We start from the raw sequence: 21,649 nt of genomic DNA on the forward strand, positions 1-21,649 counted from the left end.
GAAGAGGGGGTAGGATCCTCTCCCTCATGCCGAACCGGGCCGCCGAACCGGACCACCGCTCCGCGTCCCGTCCCGCGTCCCGGCGCGCGGCGTTATCAGCGCGCTCGCGGCGACCCCGCCCCGTATCGCCCATTGGCCTCCTGCGATCACCTGAGCGCGCCGGTCCCGCCCTTCGCCCCGCCCCATTGGTCGCCGCTCCGGCTGCGGCGCCCACCGATTGGCCTCAGGAGCCGCCGCTCCACCGCCCCCCTCGCAGAGCGGCCCCGCCTCCGCCGCTTCCCTGCGTCCCGGCCTCCGCCGCGTCGGGATGAGCCGTGCTTCCCCATGGAGACCAAACGGGCCGAGATCCCCAGCAGCGTCCTGGACGACCTATGCAGGTACGGCCGTGGGGGGGGGCGGCCCCGGGGCTGCGGTGCCGATGCTGCCGGAGGGCGGGAAGGGCGCCTGCCCATGCCCGGTTGCCCCGCGGGGCTCGGAATGTTCGGGACACTTGGGGGGGTGCGGGGCCACCCGGGCTGAGGGGCGGCTTTGGCCGTCCCGCGGCGGCCGGGAAGCGGAAGGACGAGGCTCGCCCCGTTCCCCTCATGCCCGAGGCTCCGCCCTCCCGATGGAATCCGTCCTGTAAGGGCGGGAAGGGTGCCCGCGGCACCTTCTGGACCTGGTGTGGGGCTGCTCCGGCGGCGGGCCAGGAGCCGAGTGCACGGGGAAAATGGAAAAACATTATTTGTGGGGATTTCTTGCGGGGTTTGGGCCGGGAAAGGTAGGACTGCGTCGGCGGTGTTTGCCGCGAAAGAAGAGCTAGTAGTGTGGGGCTGGCCTGACGAGTAGCCCAGCACTGTTGTGGTACTTGCTGCTCCGAGGTCTGGTTTCATGTGGAAGGGGTGGCAGAGAGTCCCTTCTGGTGACTTACCTCTGCTGGAAGGGAACGTGCCAGCGGACGGAAAGGGAAGAGCCACAGGGACACCCTTCGGTCTGAAGCTGCCCTCTCCTGCTTGTCCGTTCTTTCAGAGTGAAATGCTTTCCTTGTTCCAGGAGCTTTGCGTTTGGATTTTCATAAAGCGTGATTCTGTGTTCTTTAAAAGGGGAAAGTTGGATTTTCCGTGTATGGTCTCAACGTCTGATCATCTGTGGTGCAGCCCTTCAAACTTTGTAATTTGTCTGTCATCCTCAGAATGTAATGACACAAGCTGCACGTTATATTTGGCATGAAGGAATCCTTCTATCTTACCACCTCCAAGGGACTCCTTATGACTTATTTATGTAAAAGAGGGAAAGGTTAGTAAAGAGGAAAGATACTCCATTTACTGTAATTACGGTTTTCAAGTGAGTGAAAATGTTCAGAAGTGAGAATACCACAGGAAGGTAGAATTATCCTACTCAGTATTGTTTTGCACTTGTCTAATGCAAGAGTCAGAGTTTGTGATAGGCATGTAAATTTTCAATTCCTTAAATGTGGATTCTGAAGCATGTTTGTGTTTCTATTGTGCCTCCTTTGGGCTCCCTGCAGAGAGAGGAGCTTGCCTTTCAGATCTCTGCTCACATATGACACAGGATTTAAGACTTCAGAAAATCCAGAGGGGAATTGCAGTGATTACAAAACTGATACAGCCTGCTAGTATTTCTTCCGTGGCGTGACTGATAGAAGGGCACATGAGTATTTGAATCTTTCGTTATAATAGGGTCAGTTCCACTGCTTTACTATGTTTCTTTGAGGTACTCTCATCTTATATCTTTGAAATGGTGTTTCTCCAGACTAAACAGGCTATTGTTAAATAGCTGTTACTGGCTATTGTTAAATAACAAGTCGCAGGTATCCATATCAGTTTTCCATGCTGCCTCGTGCTGTGGAGTTGTTTAACTTCGTAAAGAAGTGGAGGTGCAGAGATGTGGTGCTAATGTGGGTTTAGCAGCTTCTTGGTACTCCCTTTGTCTTGTAAACAAGTGCTGTTAGCCTATCTTTTGACTTCAGGACTGTGGTTGTTTCACCTTGTTCAAGTTACCAGATGCTCACCCAGCCACACACTTCCCTTCTCCAAAAAGCCTTTGAAAAACAGCTTTTTCTGCATCCTTGTTTTTCCCAGGGAAACTTCATGTCAGCTTCATCCTTTCAGTCTCTACTGTCCTCTACCTCCTCCCCTGTGAGCAGCTCAGAGGATGGGGAATGGGGGTTGTGGTCACACACACATCCTCTCTGCTGCTCCTTTGCTCTTATGCTTTGCCCCTGCTGCAATGTGGGATCACTTCTACGGGCTGAGGCTCCTTCAGGACATACCCATCTGCTCCAGCACCTGATCCTCCACCGGTTGTAGGGTGGACATCTCTTCTTCGTCCTTCTTCTCCAGTTTTGGTGTTTGCGCTGCTCTTTCATGCCGTTTTTTCACTTCCTCTGCCTGTCTGGTATTTTTGTCCTTAAATACACTTCCCCACAGGCACCACCATCTCAGCTGCTGCCTTCAGTTGTGTCCCACAGCGTGTCCAGCATTATCCCATCACTGCCAGGACCTGGCACTTGCACCTAGAACAACGTAGAGATGCCTGTTAGCACTTTGGTCACTCCAAGTAAATTAGGAGTTAACTTTTTGATTAATAAGTATCATTCTACTTGGCTTTGCTCTTGTTCTCTAAGCCTAATGCCTGGCATGTTCTTACTCCTCTTTGATACTGCTGCATATTTTTTCTTTAGATTTATGTTTCAGTTGCTGTGCTGGGGCAAGAAAATATCAACTAGATGTAAAATAGACTTCTAAGTTTTTATCTTAGCTACAGCAGCTTTATAGATAAGGGATCTTTCCAGCAGTCATAATAGGGCCTTCAGAAGAAGTTGGGAGTGGCAGTGCCAGTTGAAAATGGGAAGTGGTAAAATGTTGATGTGAATAATGTTGTTTATGCAGGGGAGAATTGTAGAATCACAGAATATTTTGGGTTGAAGGGACCTTAAATATTATCTCATCCCAGCCATAAGCAGGGACACTTTCTAGGCTGGGTTGCTTCTGAACACTTCCAGGGACAAGGCATCCAAAACTTCCTGGGCAGCATGTGCCTCATGACCCTCATAGTGAAGAATATTTTCCTGTTACCTAAATCTACCCTTTTTCTCTTTAAAGTCATTCCCTCTTGTCCTGTCACGACATGACGTTGTAAAAAGCCCCTCCTGTCCATCTCTCTCCTAGTCTCTTTTAGGTCCTGGAAGGCCTCACTGAAGACTTGCTCCAGCAGGTCCCCATCCTCTTTTATCGTGTTTCCAATATCTGGACACAGCACTTCAGGTGAGGTCTCACCAGAACAGAATAAAGGGTGAGAATCACATCTCTCAACCTGCTGTGCACAGTGTTCCATCAAAAGAGTGGGCTGGGAGCTCACAGTGTCAGCTTATGTAAAGATTCTCCTCCACCAACACCCCAAATCCTCCTCTCCAGAGCTGCTTTCCATCCATTCTCTGATCAGTCTGCCTTTACATTGTGCTTGGAATTTTCCCAGCCCAGGCACAGCACCTTGCACTTGGCCATGTTGAAATTCCTGAGGTTCACACAGATGCCCTCTCAGGCCTGCCAAGGTCTTTAAGGGTATCTGGCCAAGGCCCTTTTTCAGTATGAAAACAGGATAAGAAGATGAGAAATCCATAAATAAGACATACAAGGTTACAAACACAACAGAAGAATGATAAGGAAGGCAGTGGTGAAAACCAAACCTGGCTATTGTTCGATATGGGGAAATAAGAATGTTCATTCCAGCAAGCTTATCTGAGTATGGACCTGCTTTTGGAAAACAGGAAAAAACTGGAGAAAGCAGGATGAAAAAATACGTAGACACAGACCGAAGAAATCAGAAAAGCACACAATGACAAGAAACAAACATGTTAATCGTGCTCTTTGACCAGCTGCCAAGAAACCACAGGGTTCACTCCCAGGAATATCAGCCTGGCCTTGGTATCTGGTAGGGCTTTAGACCTGGGGGGATCCCACACTCTGGGTTGGGAGGAGTGCCACAGGAAAAGAGAAGCAGGAAGGGACAATGCAAGGGTAGGCAGAAAGGGGTGTAAAAGAGGCTGGCTGTAAAACTGGACAAGTTAGTGCACTTCTCTGTCTGACCCTTCTGCTCAAGTATCACAGACTGTCCTATCTTACATCTTCCTAATAAATATTTATTTTTGTCTCTACCCCCTACATATGTGTACTGCAAGGATGAAGTGCCAGCTACTCATGGGAGCTGTATGTGAGAGTGGGCAAGGTGTCAGCTGCTGGAGTGAGGGAGCAGATCTCAGTGCCAGCCACTCCTAAGGGAAGGGGTCGCAGTTCCCAGTGTCTGGGGTGGCAGTGATGAGTGTCCTGCAAACCAGCTTCTGTGGGGCATATGGTACGAATTTGGAGAGTGAGGGGCAGAGCCCATGTGCTGGGTGGGAGTAGGGGACAGGTGTCTTCCCCAGACCTGTCGTGCATGTGTTCGCACTAGCAAACTTCAAACTGGACCATCTGGTGCAGCAGAGATCTGTGTGATGGGTGTGAGGGTCTGGGATTTGGGCAGGGCTATGGGGTGCAAAAGGAGACCTGTACTAGTACTTGGGGGACCTGTGAATATGCCTGGAAGCCTGGGGAATGTCAAATGTGTGCCTGCACCAGTGCCTTCTGCCTCTGTCCTCGGCTGGAGTGCCTTGGAGAGGTAACCAATTCTGAGATCCTGTGACAATTCATACTTGTCAGGTTTTAAGTAAAGATACAGTGTTTCTCTTTTGAGCAATGGTATGCATTTTCAGAATTTAACTGCTGGCACTCAGGAGCTGAATGGGAAAGATCTCCATTGAATGATGAAGTTCAGTGGGGTGTATGACCTTAAGTTAAAGGAACTTAAAGGAAGTTTTGCTTTTGATATAAATACATAAATAAATAAAGTTTCTTCTGCTTAACTAAAATGGGCTATCACACAGTACTGCTTAAACTTTTATCTCAGTGACTCTTTTGTGTACTAGTATCTTGGCTAAATCCAATTGTTTATGTTTGATTTCAGACTGAGAAAATTAGCTGAATTTTAAAATCTACATACATTATTGGTTTACTGTGGTTTTAAGTGAAAATATATAACTGTGTTCAACTTGTGTCCTGAAAGAAAATGCACTGAAACATCTTCAGAGTTTGCAGATCTTCAATGGACTTGTGAAAATGCTTTAATTTTTGTGACATAGCCATTTAAGTAGGTTGTCTTGACACTCCCTCTTTTCACAACAGTTAATTTACTTAGTATATTATAATTGTTGTTTCTGAAAGAATGTAAAAATCCATTTTACTTCTTGACTTTAAAAGCTGTATTTTACTTTGTGAAAACTTTTTGCTGTCCTTGTGGAACACGAGGGAGCTCTGGTAATCTTTTGGTATGTGCTAATGGATCAAGAATTGTATTGTTGCAATGTTTGTTGTTAGCTGTATTTAAATCAGTAGATTTGGCTAATCTTGTTCTTTTTATTTCCTGGCAGCCGATTTATTTTGCACATTCCAAGTGAAGAGAGAGACAATGCAATCAGAGTGTGTTTTCAGATTGAACTTGCCCATTGGTTTTATTTGGATTTCTACATGCAAAACACACCAGGATTACCTCAGTGTGGGATAAGAGACTTTGCTAAAGCTGATATCCTTTTCATTACTCTGATTATTTTCTGTCTCAGTGGTAAAGCGCAAACTGAATATTGCTAACGATATTTATTGAATGGTAATGCTATGTGTTAATGATTCAGTTAGTGTTGCTAGGTATGTGATGTTACTGAGTTCACTGCTTCAATAATTTTGTGTCACCCACAAAAGAGCTGCTTCTTTTGAAGAACTATGAAGAACTATGGAAAATGATCAGTTTCTGATGTTTGAGGATTTTTTTCTCATGGTTGCATGCTAGGTTGGTTTCAGGGCTGAGCTGTTGGTGCTCTTCAAACTGAACTCCACAGTTTAATTAATTTTCAAGTAAATAGTGACATAAATGTTAAAGTAGTTGAAGGTGGTATGTGTTTCCCCATGGGAAGTGGTATTTTTTTTAAGTTTCTGTAGGATAGAAACTGCATTTTTACTGAATTCAAATGGTTGGCCTCTGCTTTTTTTGTTGCTTGCAAGGGCTGCTGGAATGTGTACTATCTAGTCCTTGCTAGAGAAAACTTTGTGGCTCTCATCCAGCAAGTGTTTTTGTTTTAACCTTTTCCCATATGTTCTTGATGCAAGATTGGAATATTGCTTCTAACTTTGAGGGTAATATTATCCATGGTTTCACTACACAACATACTTGTCTTTTAGTTTCATAATATATATTTACTTTGAAACACTACAGCTTTTAACAGTAAACTGCAAAAATATGGTCATATTATGTTGGTTGATGTTATGCTGTTATTTTATGAATGCTTTTAATTATAAATGTATTTTCAGACCAACAAAATTATCCTAGTAATTGTTGGCAGTGCAGATAAAATGCAGTGTAACAGATGTTATATGTTCATTACATATTTCCCCTTCCAGCCAGTATTTGCCACAAATATTAATTCTGCTGCAGTGTATTTTTTATTCTGCTGTGAAGTATTCTTTATTGGTAGTATAATATATGTAATATATAAAATGAATACTTTTATTAAGGATTTGCAGATTTTCTCTAAAAATTTTAGAGTTTTAGAGGTTGTTTATATTTTCTCTGCATGGTGACTTTTGATAAAGTGTATTAGAATTTAGATTTCTGTAACTATATGCCATTAAAAAGATTTGGATTTTTTTTTGCATAGTAAATACTGAAAGATTTTGTGCCATAATCTTAACAAATGATTGTGGCAAAAAGTTATTCCCATTTATTTAAAGCACAAGGAACTGAATTTTTTTCTGTCTTGCTCACTTCAAAATTGAGAAAATGTGTTTGCAACTAATACATATTCAAAATAACTATTATGGATTAGGGTTTTTTTGTTTGTTTGTTTTTTGGTGTCTTTTTTGGTTGGTTGGTTTTGGTTTTTTTGTTTCTTGGATTTTTTAAAATTTATTTAGATTGCTTTGTATAGGAATTGCCAAATTACTCAATGCACTCTGACTTTTAGTGCTTGGTAATGGATTATTCATCATATTTTTTTACTTCTGAGAGAATATATCTTGAAAGAACTTAGGGGAGGGACTGCTTATTCTAAATTCTGATATCATTTGTATTCAGTATGTGCTTTGGAATTGGCTGCTTAAGTTTATCTTCCTTAATATGCTGCTATACTCTTCAATCACTGCCCTTTTTTACTGCCTCAAGGTGAAGATGTACAAAAGGTTTTAGAGGAATGGAAAGAATACAAAATGGGAGTGCCAACCTATGGTGCAATTATCCTTGATGAGACACTTGAAAATGTAAGTATGGAAATAGTTGTGAAGGACTGTCTAGAGGGAGGGATGACATATACTGGCAGAAGCAATTCTTTGTTTACATTTTTCTTCGGAAGAAATTTGCATTCACTGTCAGATTCACAGATCTGACAGTTACTTGATATTGGTAACTGTGTACAGAAATATAATATATGAGACAGTAAACACACTTCTGTTTGCTTTCCTTCCAGTTGTTTGGTTTTTTTTAAATTCTGAGTTACATGATGCTGTGAAAATATTCACAGTTCTTCAACACAGCAGAACACAGTGTGTTGCTAGAACACAGCAAACCTAAATGGTTTCCTTTCATGAGGCTAACATAATCTTTTGGAGAACGAGGGGATGGTGGAAGGAAGACATCTAATGAAATTGGTTAGAACACCTGCGTGTTTGACAGCTGCATTCCCTTGTATTTTGTAGGTTCTTTTGGTTCAGGGCTATTTAGCAAAATCTGGTTGGGGATTTCCAAAAGGGAAGGTAAATAAAGAAGAGGCACCTCATGACTGTGCTGCTAGAGAGGTAAGTTATATCCATTCCTTTAAGATAAAGAAGTTAAATTTTGCTGAAATCAGGATATATTTCTTGGGTGAAAAGGCACTTTACTTACTTAATCCCAGTATTGAAATCATGTAAATAAATAGTCTGTTCTTGCAGTCATCTTCTGATGTACTTACCTTCTGGTGCCTTTCTGAGTTCCAAAATGGTAATCAAGGTTGAGGTTATATAAATTAAAAAAAAACAAAACAAAACAAAAAAACTCCAGGTTTATGTTTCACAATTTTTACACTAATGTGCTAAATGAAGTGAGTACTATTTTTAAAGTTCTCTGCTGAACTGTGAATTTACTTTTAAGTATTACTTGTAGTGCTTGGGAAAGCTTACGTAACTTACAGCTTTTGGCATATTAATTTCAAGGGTCCCCATAACTGTAAAAACATGGAGGAATGAGAATTTAGCCTATATACACTGGTCTATGTAAAGAGGCTAAAGACCTAAGTTGGAGATTGTAGAATTTTGTGTAAAAATTGTGAAGAACTTTACTTTTCTATTGTTCCAGTTATGCTGGATTCAATGTCACTATAAAGATTCAATGTATATGGCAACTAGAATCTGAAAAAATAAAATAATCTGTGGTATTTATTGCCCCTGGAGATCTAGATATATAGTGAAGTTGTATATTCAAAATGGCTTATAAAAGAATATTACTGATACAGATTCAGTGTTCATTCAACATAATACATCCAGAGCATTTGAGAGAGAAAATTAAGGTGAGGGAAAGTAGTATGAAGCATTTAGTGTTCTTCAGTTGGACTGAATATGTATATGAGATACCACAGGGTTTTGGGGTTTTGTTTTTTTTTTTGTTTGTTTTAGGTATACCTATCAAGAATAAGCTAGAGATAGCTGCTTCAAGAAGGAGTTACATGAAGTATGTCTTCCTCTTTACTTCAAGTTATGCCAGCAAAAGCATTAAAGGGGACACAGTTATACTGAGGAAAAAAATCTTTTGATGGTGTTGTTATTTTGAAAAATCAATTTAGATTTCACTAGTGAACAGCACTGTTATTATCATCTCTATTCAGTCAAGTTAGATTGCCATTGTGGATAGACTGACAATTTGTTTTATATCTGAAATAAATCTTTCACCTTCTTTCACTGGAGTCAGAAGAGATCTGAAACAGTAAGATGCATCTCTGTAAAATCTGATTGAAGAGGTCTTCACTTGGCAGTGCCTACAGAGTTTAGTAGTATTTCAGAAGTTGAAGAGGACTAAACCCATCCATATGAATAAATTGCTACATGAAGGTGCAATAGAATTGTTGCAAGTTGTGTTACACGTCTGCCATCATAGAGGAATCTAAAGCATGTAGATTTCTATTTCTGAGCAAACATCTATGTATAAAGGCTTGTTTTTCCCAGCAGCTTTCATGGATATATCAGAAAAATAGTCATTGCTTCACTTGTGGTAGTAGGTTGTGAAAGGATAATAACTCTGAATACACACACACTAATTTTATCTAAATCCTTCTCAGGTGTTTGAAGAAACTGGGTTTGACATAAAAGATTATATCTGCAAAGAGGACTACATTGAGCTACGAATTAATGATCAGTTAGCACGGCTGTACATCATTCCAGGAGTTCCCAAGAACACAAAATTCAACCCCAAAACTAGAAGAGAAATTCGGGTATGTGCTGCCTTGTTTAAGTCTATAGGAACTTAGCAGAAGTTGATTTTTAAAGCCAGAAGTGTGTAAAATAATGAACCCGCTAAGCACAATGAACACCTCAAATGCTAGGTACCAGTGGCATCTCTGCACTGTAGGGTTTTGTGTTGACTTCTTGCAACTCATCTGCAAGTCTGCTATTTGACCATCTGTCTGACATCTCCATTCATCATGAAAAGACAACAGAACATGCTGCTAAAACACAGTTCTGCTTTTCTTGTAGGTGGTGTATGCATTAATAATTTATATTATTCCTACTTACAGGTGCATATGTAACTATATATTCTCAAGTTGTAGTTATCAGTTGGAAAATGCAAAAGCCTATATATCAAAAGGACAAACTAAGGATTGTTTTCTCTTTTATGGCTAATACTGTCCAGATTTAAAAAATAGTATATTTTAGGGAGGAGGTTGGGATGGGGTCAGGAAAAGGGAATTATTTTGGGTGTATTGTGTACCATTAGGCTTTTAAAAGGCATTGTGAAAAGGAAAGGCAAAGGCTTAGGTAGCAATTTGTTGGAATCTTTTTCCGTGGTGTCTATAATCTTTGAAGTTTGAATATTCTTCTCTTTTATGGCAATTCAGTTTCAAACAGCTATATTTCCATGCAGATTGTGTCACTGAACAAGGCATCTTGCTTTCTAAATGGGAAAGTATTTGACTGGACAGGACTTAATTTCATGCATTAGATACCTGTTTTTTAAAATATGACATAAGGTGAATTTTGAGGGTTTTTAAAAATACACAGTAAATGTTGTACTTTGTAGGACACTGACTAGAGTTCTTGCAATGAGAGAGTTTTTAAGTTTTGTCTGCATCTATCTAATGCCACCAGGCAGGCTGGTTTTGTACTCTCTGTAGAACTATATAGAAAACTTCTTTGGTTTGTAACTTATTTCCATACTTTGAATCTTGTCTGGACCTGAGGCTTTTGGAGAAGATTCTGTGATAGCAAATCTCACATGGATTCTTCTACACTATCTGTGGTCATAATTCCTGATTTTGTTCCCCCATTCTGCAAAGTAAAGAGTTTTAACTATTAAAATTGTAATGTATAAACAGTAACACAAATCCTATTCTATCTCCATGTTTTTTTTTTCTTTTATAACAAAACTTGAAACTTTCTGTCAAGCAACAACCTTCTTACTTTTCAATGGGTATTGGTGGTCCAGTATTGATAGCATTTTAAGTAAAATTTATTGAAAGTTACTCAAAGTCTATACACTGTGTGCAGTGGTTTGGTTAGTTTGTTTATGAAGCTCTTTTTCAGAATTTAGTTGCTGATGAATACCTTTCATATTTTAGGTGGAATATCATGCAATGAGTTTGTGCAGTAACATCTGCTACTGTAGTGGCAGTCAGAAGAGTTAATTAAACTTTAGCGAAAAACACAGTTGTGGCCCGTTAATTTAAGTCTTCCATGGTAATTTTTTAATTAAGGGAAATAATTGTGGCTGATAACATTTGTAACATTCTGCTTAAGCTACAATAGAGGGTATTTTGATTTTATTTCTTGTTTTTCTAGAATATTGAGTGGTTTTCCATTGACAAATTACCATGCCACAGAAATGACATGACCCCAAAGTCCAAGCTGGGTTTGGCACCTAACAAATTTTTTATGGCAATTCCCTTCATCAGGTATGTTTGAGATGAGGCAAATGCTAGGCCGGGGTATTTCAGGCAACTTTAAATTCTTTAGGTTTGTTTTGGTAAGTAGATGTTTTTGTACTTTTTCTTGCTCGCAGGCCATTGAGGGAATGGATTTCCCGAAGAAATGGGGACTCCTCAGACAGCGACAATGGTTTTTCATCGGCACGGAGCACACCCTCTAAGCCCAACTTGGAAAAAGCTAGGTAAGAACCAGGTCAGTTTAACATCTCTATATTCTTTCTTTTAAAACACTGGTCATGCAAATTTGATAATATGACAGCATTATACAATTACAATTATACAATACTGCTTTGTCCTTTTCTCTTTCTCCAAGGATTTGTGCTCCAGTAATAGGTAAATAAAATAAAACAAAAAGTGTAGACTTTAATCATAGGATTGTAAGTAAAATGAGAACTTAATGTCATGATGCACAGGTGTCAGAACTGAGATTATTTCCTCGGTCTTGTTTGTGGGAATCAGAAAAACCAGAAGCTAAAGCAAGTAGATAACTTCCCAGTGCTTCAAGTTCAGTATTTTTGGCACTTCTGCACAGGAAAAGTAGGACTTTCTAAAGCAGGACTGTAAAGTACTCTAAGAAGTGGCTAGCTAGATAAAACCTATGGGAATGAGTAGGGGAACAAGTGCTGCTGGTTTTAGATTCAGCTGAGTGAAAAGTGGTAGAGCAAACTTTAAAACTTGTAGTCCCTATGAGAAGACTTCAGCAATTTGAGCCAAGGCAACATCAACACTGAGAACAACAGGACAAATGTTAAAGTGGACATAAGTTCTTGTCTGTGGAGAATACAAATGGCAGTGAGCATTATTAGAGTTCCCAGACTAGGTTACTTAAGATTGTCTTCCAGCTTCTTCTCTAAAAGCAGAAGATTCTTTCATAATTGTCTTCTACTCTCAGTAGATTTGAAATTGTGTTGTAAACTGTCTTTGTTTTCCTGTACTAGATCCAAAATCCGCTGTAGTCAACAGGTGTTTACAGATGGCTTTTCAGGAGAGCATTTGGTGAAGCCAAAACAGCCACAGAAGCCATATAATCATCCTGAGGTGTCTGAAGTTTTGAAAATAAAGGTAGGTTGTTTCTTAAACAAGCTTATGCATCTGGAGTATTTAAAACACATACGTTTTTTCATAAGAGTTTCCTCTCTAGGACAAAAATAGTGGATTTCATCACCACAGAGTGCAAAAATAGAAACATGGAGTGGAGCAATATTCTTGGGAATACTTTGATTTATCTCACACTAGAAGTGGTGATATTGGGTAGTAATTGTGTTGTTTCATGTACAGATAGTAATTAGTACTTGCTATTTTGGTATTATCTCTAATATCTGCCTCAGTGCATGGAAACTCACTGAACTGAATTAATAGTGTAATAATTCTGTCATAGTGCAAGAGAGAATGTGTAACAGCTGATGCCCCTGTAGCTTGAGTGCATGTTTGGCTAATTTCAGTGGGCTTCAGTTTTTCTGCAGAAGAAAATTTTAAATGTTTTGAAGTTACTTGGAGGGAAGTTTTATTTATTAAGTAGGAAATGTCAATGCAATGATGAACAATTCTATTTAAACTTTTCCCTCTATTTATTTTGGACTTAACAGCATAGTCAGAACCTGAGGAACAATGGCAGAAAGCAAAATCAAGACACTTCCAGCCAAAAGAAGCGAACAAATGGACTGCACAGTCAGCCAGTTAAGCAAAACCATACCTTGGTAAGAAATGTGCAGTGGCTGTGTCATTAATAGATTCCAGTAATGCCTAACAAATGTCCAGGACAATGTCCTGCTAAAACAAAGTAGAGTGCATATCTATCAAGAGTAACTTTGATCAGAGTATTTGATATGTGTTTGTAGATGTATAACATTTCTTACAATGTATGCATATACATCTATAAACAAGCATACTAAATTTCAAAGTTTGCATTTTTGAAGTAAGTAATTTTAGCTGTTGAAATTTGTCAGCTGTTTCAGTAGTACAGTCCTGCAGCTTTCCAGGTTCCTGTCATGTAAAAGCCTTCTGTGGTGTGTACTAACAACCCAGTGTAGTACACATCTTATTTATTCATGTGTGGTGCATTACTGTAAGCATAGGGTTTTGTTAAGCAACTCTTAAAAAGTGGTGATGCAAATGCTTATTATTTCCCTTCTCTCCACCAAAAAATTGTTGAGACACAGACTTGGCTTGGATGCCAGAAACTCAGATAGTTTTTTAATCATACAGTAGAGCTGCTTACAGCAGTTTGTAAATTCCAGTATCACGCTCTTTGCATGTTACCTTCCCTTGCAGTTACTAATTGTGTTTGTCCAGTTCTTCTCACCTGGGCTGTGCACACTTTTATAGTAGAATGTGCTTTTGATTATCTTTTTCTTATGGCTCTTCAGTATAATTTGTTGGTTCTTTTGCAGCAGTAAGCCCACAGTTCTCCATGCTGCTCAGCTGGCTTGTCCAGGCTTTAGCTTTTCTTGTTTACAGGCTTTAAACTAGATTCTTTCCATTCTGGCTTGTGGTTATTGCCTTCTTTATCTTATTCATGTAAACATACAGAAACTGCAAACTCGTCCTAAAGTCCTCACTGCAGCAAGAAATGATTAGTTATGTTTGAGTCTGAGTGTAGAAGAGTGAATTGACTGCCCCAAAATTTGGATGGATAGGAAAAAACTGTAACGGTAATCTAGAAGATCTTCGTGGAAACAACTGTTAATGCTCCACGGTTACTTTGCAGGCTCTTCACAGACTTTTCTGACTATTTATCTTGTTCTGTTTCTCCTGTGTTTTCATGATGATCATTCTTTTGAAGTTTAAAGTATTTAGTGTCCCACTGATAATTTTCTGATGTAATTTGAAGGCGAGGAAACTCTTAATTTGCATAGAGTGCAAAGAAACATATTTTTTCTGTTTCAGCGTACTTGTAGCAGCAATACCTGGGTCGAAAACAACTCTTCCCCAGAGAGTTCTAAGTTTGTATCTCTAAAGCCTGTTAATTTAATTGGCAGTATCAGCATTTTTGCAAATACATTCCCCTTGCCTTTTTTGGGACAAGCTTATTGAAGAGTGGGCTTATGCATGCACAATATTGATTCCACACTATCATATGCAAGACCCTTCCATCTTAAAACAGTTAGAAAATACTCAAAAATTTCCCCTAAAAGTCTGCATCTTAGAAATGTTTTAGTGTCTGCTGTAAGGTTGCATGCTTCTGAAACACTTGTGGACTTAAAGCATGTTTGCTAAATCAAGTAATGTGACAGAAGTAAAGCTGAGTATTCATACTCAGCATACAAATGATTCACACATGAGGTGTGTCAAAGCAAATATAACCAGCTTACCTGCTAGATGATGCTTAAATATAATGCCATTTCTTTGTCATAAAGTGTAAAATGTGTGGTTATTCTCTTCACCAGAAATGTGAAAAAAGGCTTAATCCAAGAAGACTTCAAGATAACTTTGAAACAGGCAAGTGCAGTCAGAATTTTCCTCCACTGTCCTGTGCTACGGGCTGAAGGCACCCAAATAATGATGGTTGAGGGCTTTTCCTCATGCCAACCTTCCAAATCTTATAAAGCCATGTTTTTCCAAGGTAGTCTGAGGTTTTGTTCATTTTTTAATGAAATATTGCTGTTTCATGTTGGTCTTGCAGTCTTTCTCCTTAATTATAAAGACTGACTGATACACCAGGTGGCTGAGTAAAAAAGTAACTAAAACCTAGTTTAGAAAAATAGCATCTGAGTCAACACAGTGCTGGTAATTGAGTGTTATTTCAAGGCTTTGTGTCCTGCTAGTATTAAGTTGCAGCAGAATGCACGCAGTTCTTTACTTACTGCTCAGGAAACTGTGCCATTTTTTTTTCCTCCTTACTAAAAAATGGCTATTGAGAAGTGAAACAATATTATATATGTAAAACTGGCTATTGAAAGTGTTTCCAGATTGCAGTGAAAATTTATTCTAGCCTCTAGACAACTTGTAAATATGGCTGCTTGAATTACCTTCTTCTGTTTATGACCAAGCATACAGGTTTTGTTATAAATTTATAAATATTTATATTCATTTGTAAATAAATATTAATTAAACATAAGTTTGAGGTATGGCTTTGTGGTGTTATTGATGCTTTTATTGGCAACTGCCCATTTAAAATTTGTTTCATACTTTTTTCTCTTTAAGCAGAAGCAGCATNTATGAGATGTGTTGCTCCAGCGAAGACCCACTGCCAGAACATGTAGAGGGACATTCTATGGCATGCAATGGCCATTACAAATTTGCTTTTTCATCAAGAGCTTTCTTGAGTTTCAAGTTTGACCATGATGCCATAATGAAAAGTTTTGACCTCTGACAGCAAACTTACTAGGAATAAGAATCAGACTTGCCTGTTGCAATTGAGGGGGTTTCTTATCCAGCCTTACTCTTTCTCAGGAGTTTTTTATTTTGTTTTGTTTGTTTGTTTTTAAATGCAATGCAGGGACTGACTGCTGGTTTGGAAGGGTTTGTTCTTTTTGCAGTATGGGGAGTGGCATAGTCAAGTGTTGCACTTTAAATGCAGTCTAGCCTTTGTCCACAAAAGTACCTTTCCAATGTTCAGTTCACTTGTTCCTAGCTGTGCATTAGAGGGCATTCTTTTTACTTGTGTTTTGGTTTTTTTTGTGGTTTTTAAATTTTTTGTTACTTTAACTTGCTGTGTGTTTTGTAAAATGTCATTGACTTTTTTTTTAACAGTTGGAGTATACCAGCTTGCTAACCTTTTAACCGTTCTGATGTAAATTATTGGACTTGTTAGTCATTATTTTGTAGGACATTGCAATATTATGCAGTGGCAATGAAACTAATTCTCAGAGGACACCTCTGTCCTAGTGATTTTGAAACCAAGTTGCACATTTCAAACCTAGCCTCAGCCTGTCATGCTTTCTCTGTACTGATTGTTTGCCCCAAATATCTTCCCTTCTTCACACTGATAGTTTTTGTTGGCTGGCAATCACTAGTACTTGAGTCAATTCTATAGCATGTTGACTTTTTGTACGTTCTCTTCCTTGGTCTTTGATGATGACACTCAAACTGGGTAAAACTCAGCCCTTCGAAGTGTCTAACTTAGTTCTTGTGCACTGCCCACAGCTGCATAAGAAGAAGTTACGAAGCAGCTGCTTGCAAAAAAAGAGAAGCTTAAGCTTGTCTGTGAGAGGTTACTTGTGTAGAATTTATACTGAATGTAAATAAGCCTCTGTAGATCTCGCTGAGGAGGAAGGCAGGTGTATGGATAATAGAGGCATTTTGTGACACTGAACAGCTTAATCAGGCTTCCAATAACTATTCCAAGGGTGTTCAGTATTGTATTTTGTGCTGTTGTCCTCAGATCTCTTGTGTAGTGTATTTGCTCTGTATATATCCAGTAGTATTGAATTGCACTTGCAGTTAGTATTTAAATGATCTAGCCTCAGTCATTTTCAGCTACAGTGCTTTCTTAGGTAAAACATGAAAGATGGGGTGGGGATGGAGGAGAGGAACAAAAAACCTGTAAGAGGTGAGGTGATGAGCTCTTTGTTACATCACCTTCAAGTCAGTGGGTTTTGAGCACGTGCGTTACAGTGGAGAGAAATGCACTGAAATAATTTGTCACAGCAGCTTGTGATGGCAAGCATGTCCCAGATTTAAAAATGGACTTTTCTCTAGAATAGAGGTAATTGATAACTTCATAGGTTGAATGAACTACACCCTTGTAGTGTATGTACATGCACTGAGTTTTTATGCAACTCATATATGTCATCCAAAACCAAAATCCTGGTCTTCCTTCAACCACCCTACTTCATATACCCTACCTAGTGTTTTCCTCAGAAATAGCTTTAGAACTTTCTCCTGGTTTATTCACCTGCCTGACACCAGGTGATTTGGAACTCTAATGCTGTAATAATTTTGGCCATGGGAGTGTTTCAACTTCTGTATCAGTCAACAGGAGAAATGGACTACAGCATCTCCTCCTTCTGGAGGACAGGGGTTCTGAGGGCCTTGTTTTTCAAGACCAAATTGTGAAATAGCTTGTTCTAGTTTTGACTAACTTTATTTTTCTTTTTTTTTTTAAACTTTTTTTTTTCTTAAACATATCCAAAGGCCATACAATGACAAAGAAGAGTAATTGAGAAGGTAGGATAATGCTGGAGGAGGTTACGTTATTCAGCTTCAGGTGAAAACTAATCTTTAGTTACTTCTTTGTGTTATTTTAGTTGATTTCCCAGCAAAAGTGCCTTTACTCATGGTGAGGCAGAAGTTTGTATCATATCCTGAGGCTGCTACTGCCTGTGGAGTTAACGGGACTCTCCTAAGGCATAATATAATAACAGGCTGTGGAAATCTTTTTATAAATAAGTTGACTTTTCAGATAAATTAGTTATAGATCATTTAATGCTCTGTGAAATAATGGGGATGTTGATGAAACAGTGAACTTGGAGCATCTGTCATCTGTTTGGGAAGTCCTGTCCCAGGCAAGAGGAAGTCTTTAGAACAATGGGAGCATGTCCTATGAACAGGAGATGCTGGCTGCCCTCTGTTTACTGTGTCATTTTTTTCTTCTTAGTGAAAAGTTGGTTCAGTGTAAGAGACATGGGCTGCTTCATTAAGCAACCCAAAGTGAAGCTTATACATATGTCATTGATTTTAGTAAACCTAGCCTTAATGTGAGTTGCAAATAAATGTGATAAATATGCAATAACTTACTTCTTTGTATAAGGGTACTGTTTCCTGTAGTAGCATCGCTTTCTGCTTTCTTAGTAAGGTTTATCCTAAAACTATGTAAGTGTGGTGGCATGTGATCCACTTGGTGGGCTCCATCATGCCCTGCACCATGAACATTTTGTTTACTGTTGTTTATGTTCTTACTTCACCATCCCTTTGTAATTGTATTTCTAAGTTTAGAAGTACTGTTTACATTATCTTCCATAAAACAGTGAAGAAATAGCAAGTGAGATACAGGCTTTAGTTCTGTGAGTTTTTACTCTACAGGAGCTAGACACAGGGAATTAGGAGCTGTTTGCATGTCTGACTCAAGAGCTGGAGTCAAGATACTTGAAAAACGAACACTGTCAGTTTGAGAATGCTGCCATATTAGGGGTTATTCAGATAATGAATTGTCAGTCAGTGTTCTTAGAATCAACTTGCAGAGTAAACAAATATTTAGCAAAAAAACCCTACAGCTGTGTGGTGCTAGGAATCTGGTACTAGTGTGCAGTTTCTAGTACGACGTCAACTCCCTGCTTTAGAATGAGGTTTTATCATCTCTCCTCAGAATGCTTCTATACCTTGGACTGAAGAGTGGCCTGCCCAGTTAAGTGACTGGAGTGCTGCTCACTTCAGCTCCTTGACGTGTATCAATTATCCAGCTTTTGAAAGTAACTGTGTCTTGCATAGTTTGAAGTCTGGCAACAGTGGTTCTAGGAAGGAGAGGGGGAAATAGCTTTATTTATTGCACAATCAAAGCATTATTTTTTAACACAATATGAATTCTTTAGACCAAACATGCATAAATAGTTTCTAATGACGTTTTGGGCCTAATCACTGTTCCAGGCTTCTGTGCTGTGCTCCAACCTTCCTGAACTAATTTGGTGATTTGAGAACAATACTTAGTGATTTTCCTTCACCTACCTGTAGCTGTTATAGATATAACAGTTTCTTTTATAAACAAGGCAGGCTTTGGGTCTGGCTGCTTCTAACATACTTGCTCTCAGATTGTAATTTCAGATAAGAACAGTTCTTCCAACCTTTACTTAATGTGGTAATTTGCTTTTGCACTCATGCCATTATGGTGTGAAGAGCAAAGAGTCCACATTAAGAAGAATCCAAACTCCAATATCCTGTGGTGCAATACAGCACTGCTGCTCCAGAGGTAACTGGCTGCCCAGTTGTGAAGTCAGTGGGCTGTTTAATCCTCAGATACTTGGGGTTTTGTTACAAATTCTGAGCAACAGGTTTCTCTTCCAGAGGTAAAGCCAGGTGCCTTCATATTTGAAGTTAGGCAGTTATATTCTAAATGTGTTAGGAAGCTCATAGCTATTGAGAAGTAGTAGAGTAGTCTCTTTTGTTGATACTGATTTCTGTAAATAAACTGATTTTAAGTCTTGCACTGTAAATGTTAAATAATCTGGTGCTTATACACAACTTCATAATTTCAAATTGTTTTTGTTATTACAATATTTCAGCTTTTGAAACAACCAAAATTATTTAAGATATGGTAAATTTATACAAACTAACTGAAGGTGCTTTTAAAGTAAATTAGACTTAAAAACTCTTCCATAATAGATTTTTGTTCATATGCATTTATAGCAATAGTGTAGTTCAAGAATGGAAGTAGGCTAAATGCTAGTATTTGCACTGTTCTTAATCTCATATGTGAGCACTGATAGATGCAGTAGGATTTGTGCTGTGTGTGCATTTCACTTTTTCATGTAGCTTGTGAACTTAAAAGGAAGTCAATATTAAACAACGATGACATTGGCCATATTCAAGATTGTACCAGAGGAATTATTCTGGATTGGTAGCAGTACAATAAAACAAAATACTTGGGGTTTAACTTGTCTTTCTATTGAACATATTGGGTTCAGCAAGACTTAACTTTTTGTACAGATTCAGCTTTACAGAAACCCTTATCTTTAAATTGTTCTCAGCTCTAGCTGCTTCTGGGAAGTCAAAAACTCTTTGAGTCCTCCTTCAGTTCTTCCAGGGAAAAAAGCACTTCCTTTTAAGTAATTGTTAACATTTCACAGAATACAGAATGTTTAAATTTGGAAAGGTCTCTATGGATTTTACTGAAAACAGAGTATTTTGTCATTTCTAAGCATTTGTATTGTTGATCAGAAGAACTAGCTTCTTGTTTCCAGTTTGGGTTACATTTCAGTATCTTTTAAGAAAATGATTACAGCTCATGGAGCATGAATCATTTTAAAATAAGGCATTCATAGCTTTTTACGAAAACACATCCTGCAAACAGACTTTTCTATGACACATTTCCAATGGTGAGAAGAACTTCACAAATTTTTCTTAAGCACGTTTGATCAAAATTACTAAACTGTGGGGATGAAATTTGTATCTTACTGGTTGGGTACATAATTTTGTTATGCAGAAAAAGTATGGAAAACTGCATGATTAAGAGCTCTCAGCAAATACTTCTCACGCCAATACTTGCAACAGAACTTTACTGTGTTTGCATGGCACTGCAGTATGTGGAAGTTGAACTTCATCCCTGAGGAGCAATTTTAGCTGGGTTGCAAGGCACTTTTACCATTAAAAAGCAAAACAGACCCCCAGAAGAAGGTTGGGGGTTGTAATTCAGGCAGAATGCTCGATTGGTGTTCATGTTCCAGGACCCAGATTTGGGTATTGCTTCCAAATAATGACACTTTTCAGGGCAGCACTGCATGCCTCGCGGAAAACAGGAGCCAGTGCTTTGTGGTGTGGCTCAGGCATGAAGGGTTATGTCTTCCTCATGTTTGTTTAAAGCTCAAGAACTTGATCTGTTTTCCTCTGTGTTTTAAGTGGCACATTGGTGCTAATTAAGTAGAAAGTACGTACAGCTAAAGAGTTAAAATCATTACAGATTTTATTCAACTTCCATTATGTTCTTTTGAAGAAAGTTTGCATTAGTCAACTCTTCAATTGTATTAAGTAAAATCTGTAACTACCTGTAACATCCACTGTACTGATGATTGTGATTTTGTTTGTTATGAATTGATTCAAAACTGAAGCACACCATTTAAGAGACTATGACTAAGTTGACATTTTCTTCTATATTGTTATTTTTTCCTCTGTAAAATTAAGTTACTTTATAAATAAACGTATTGAAGTACTGAAGTATGAATATAAGGATTGCTGGTCATTGTGAAATGTAATGCCTGTACTGCTGATACAGGTTATTCTTTCGCTGTTGAATGTTTGTGTTGCCTTAAGCCAGCAGTGATTATACCTAGTGCCAGGAAAGGAAGTGTTTTTTAAAGTCAGTTGTAAAGGTGGATAATGAACCCATTCAACACAATGAAAAAAAAGTGTTAGACAAATGAGAAAGGAAGTACGTGAACTCCACTCAGTTTTTTTGAACATTTATGTAATATTGGGTGGTGTTTTCTTTTTTGTTTGGTCTGTGTAACTTCTTTCTGAAAGAACGGGATGTGTGGTAACAGTTTCATGTGCACCCTTCCATTTCTATAAAGTGTTCATTGAAGATGTAGAGGGTTCGTGGAAAGAAGTACTGATGTTCTTCAGCCTAGATAAAACTTGTGGCCAGGTCAGAGTTCTTAACTTTTCATGGTACTATTAAGTGAACTTTACTGACCATGTAAAAGCATTTCCCTCAGTAATTTAGCTTGGAGATGAGATACCTTTGTGCCAAGTATCTTTAGGCAGTCCTGTTCAACAGCAAGGCAACAAGCCATGGTGAAACAACTCCCA

At 39.0% G+C, this 21,649-nt stretch overlaps 1 protein-coding gene across 1 annotated transcript; it reads left to right on the forward strand.

The window, feature by feature from the left end:
* Positions 1 to 238: 238 nt before the first annotated feature.
* On the forward strand, positions 239 to 21,062 carry DCP2 (decapping mRNA 2). Its single transcript, XM_015652951.3, has 11 exons — positions 239 to 377; positions 5,465 to 5,616; positions 7,213 to 7,340; positions 7,776 to 7,874; positions 9,389 to 9,541; positions 11,106 to 11,218; positions 11,326 to 11,433; positions 12,190 to 12,313; positions 12,838 to 12,948; positions 14,638 to 14,693; positions 15,404 to 21,062. Exons 1-11 carry the CDS (start codon positions 325 to 327, stop codon positions 15,561 to 15,563), a joined length of 1,257 nt encoding a protein of 418 aa, XP_015508437.1. The 5' UTR covers positions 239 to 324; the 3' UTR covers positions 15,564 to 21,062.
* Positions 21,063 to 21,649: the final 587 nt, after the last annotated feature.

This window comes from Parus major, chromosome Z (genome assembly GCF_001522545.3).
Source record: "Parus major isolate Abel chromosome Z, Parus_major1.1, whole genome shotgun sequence".
Taxonomy (NCBI): Eukaryota; Metazoa; Chordata; class Aves; order Passeriformes; family Paridae; genus Parus; species Parus major.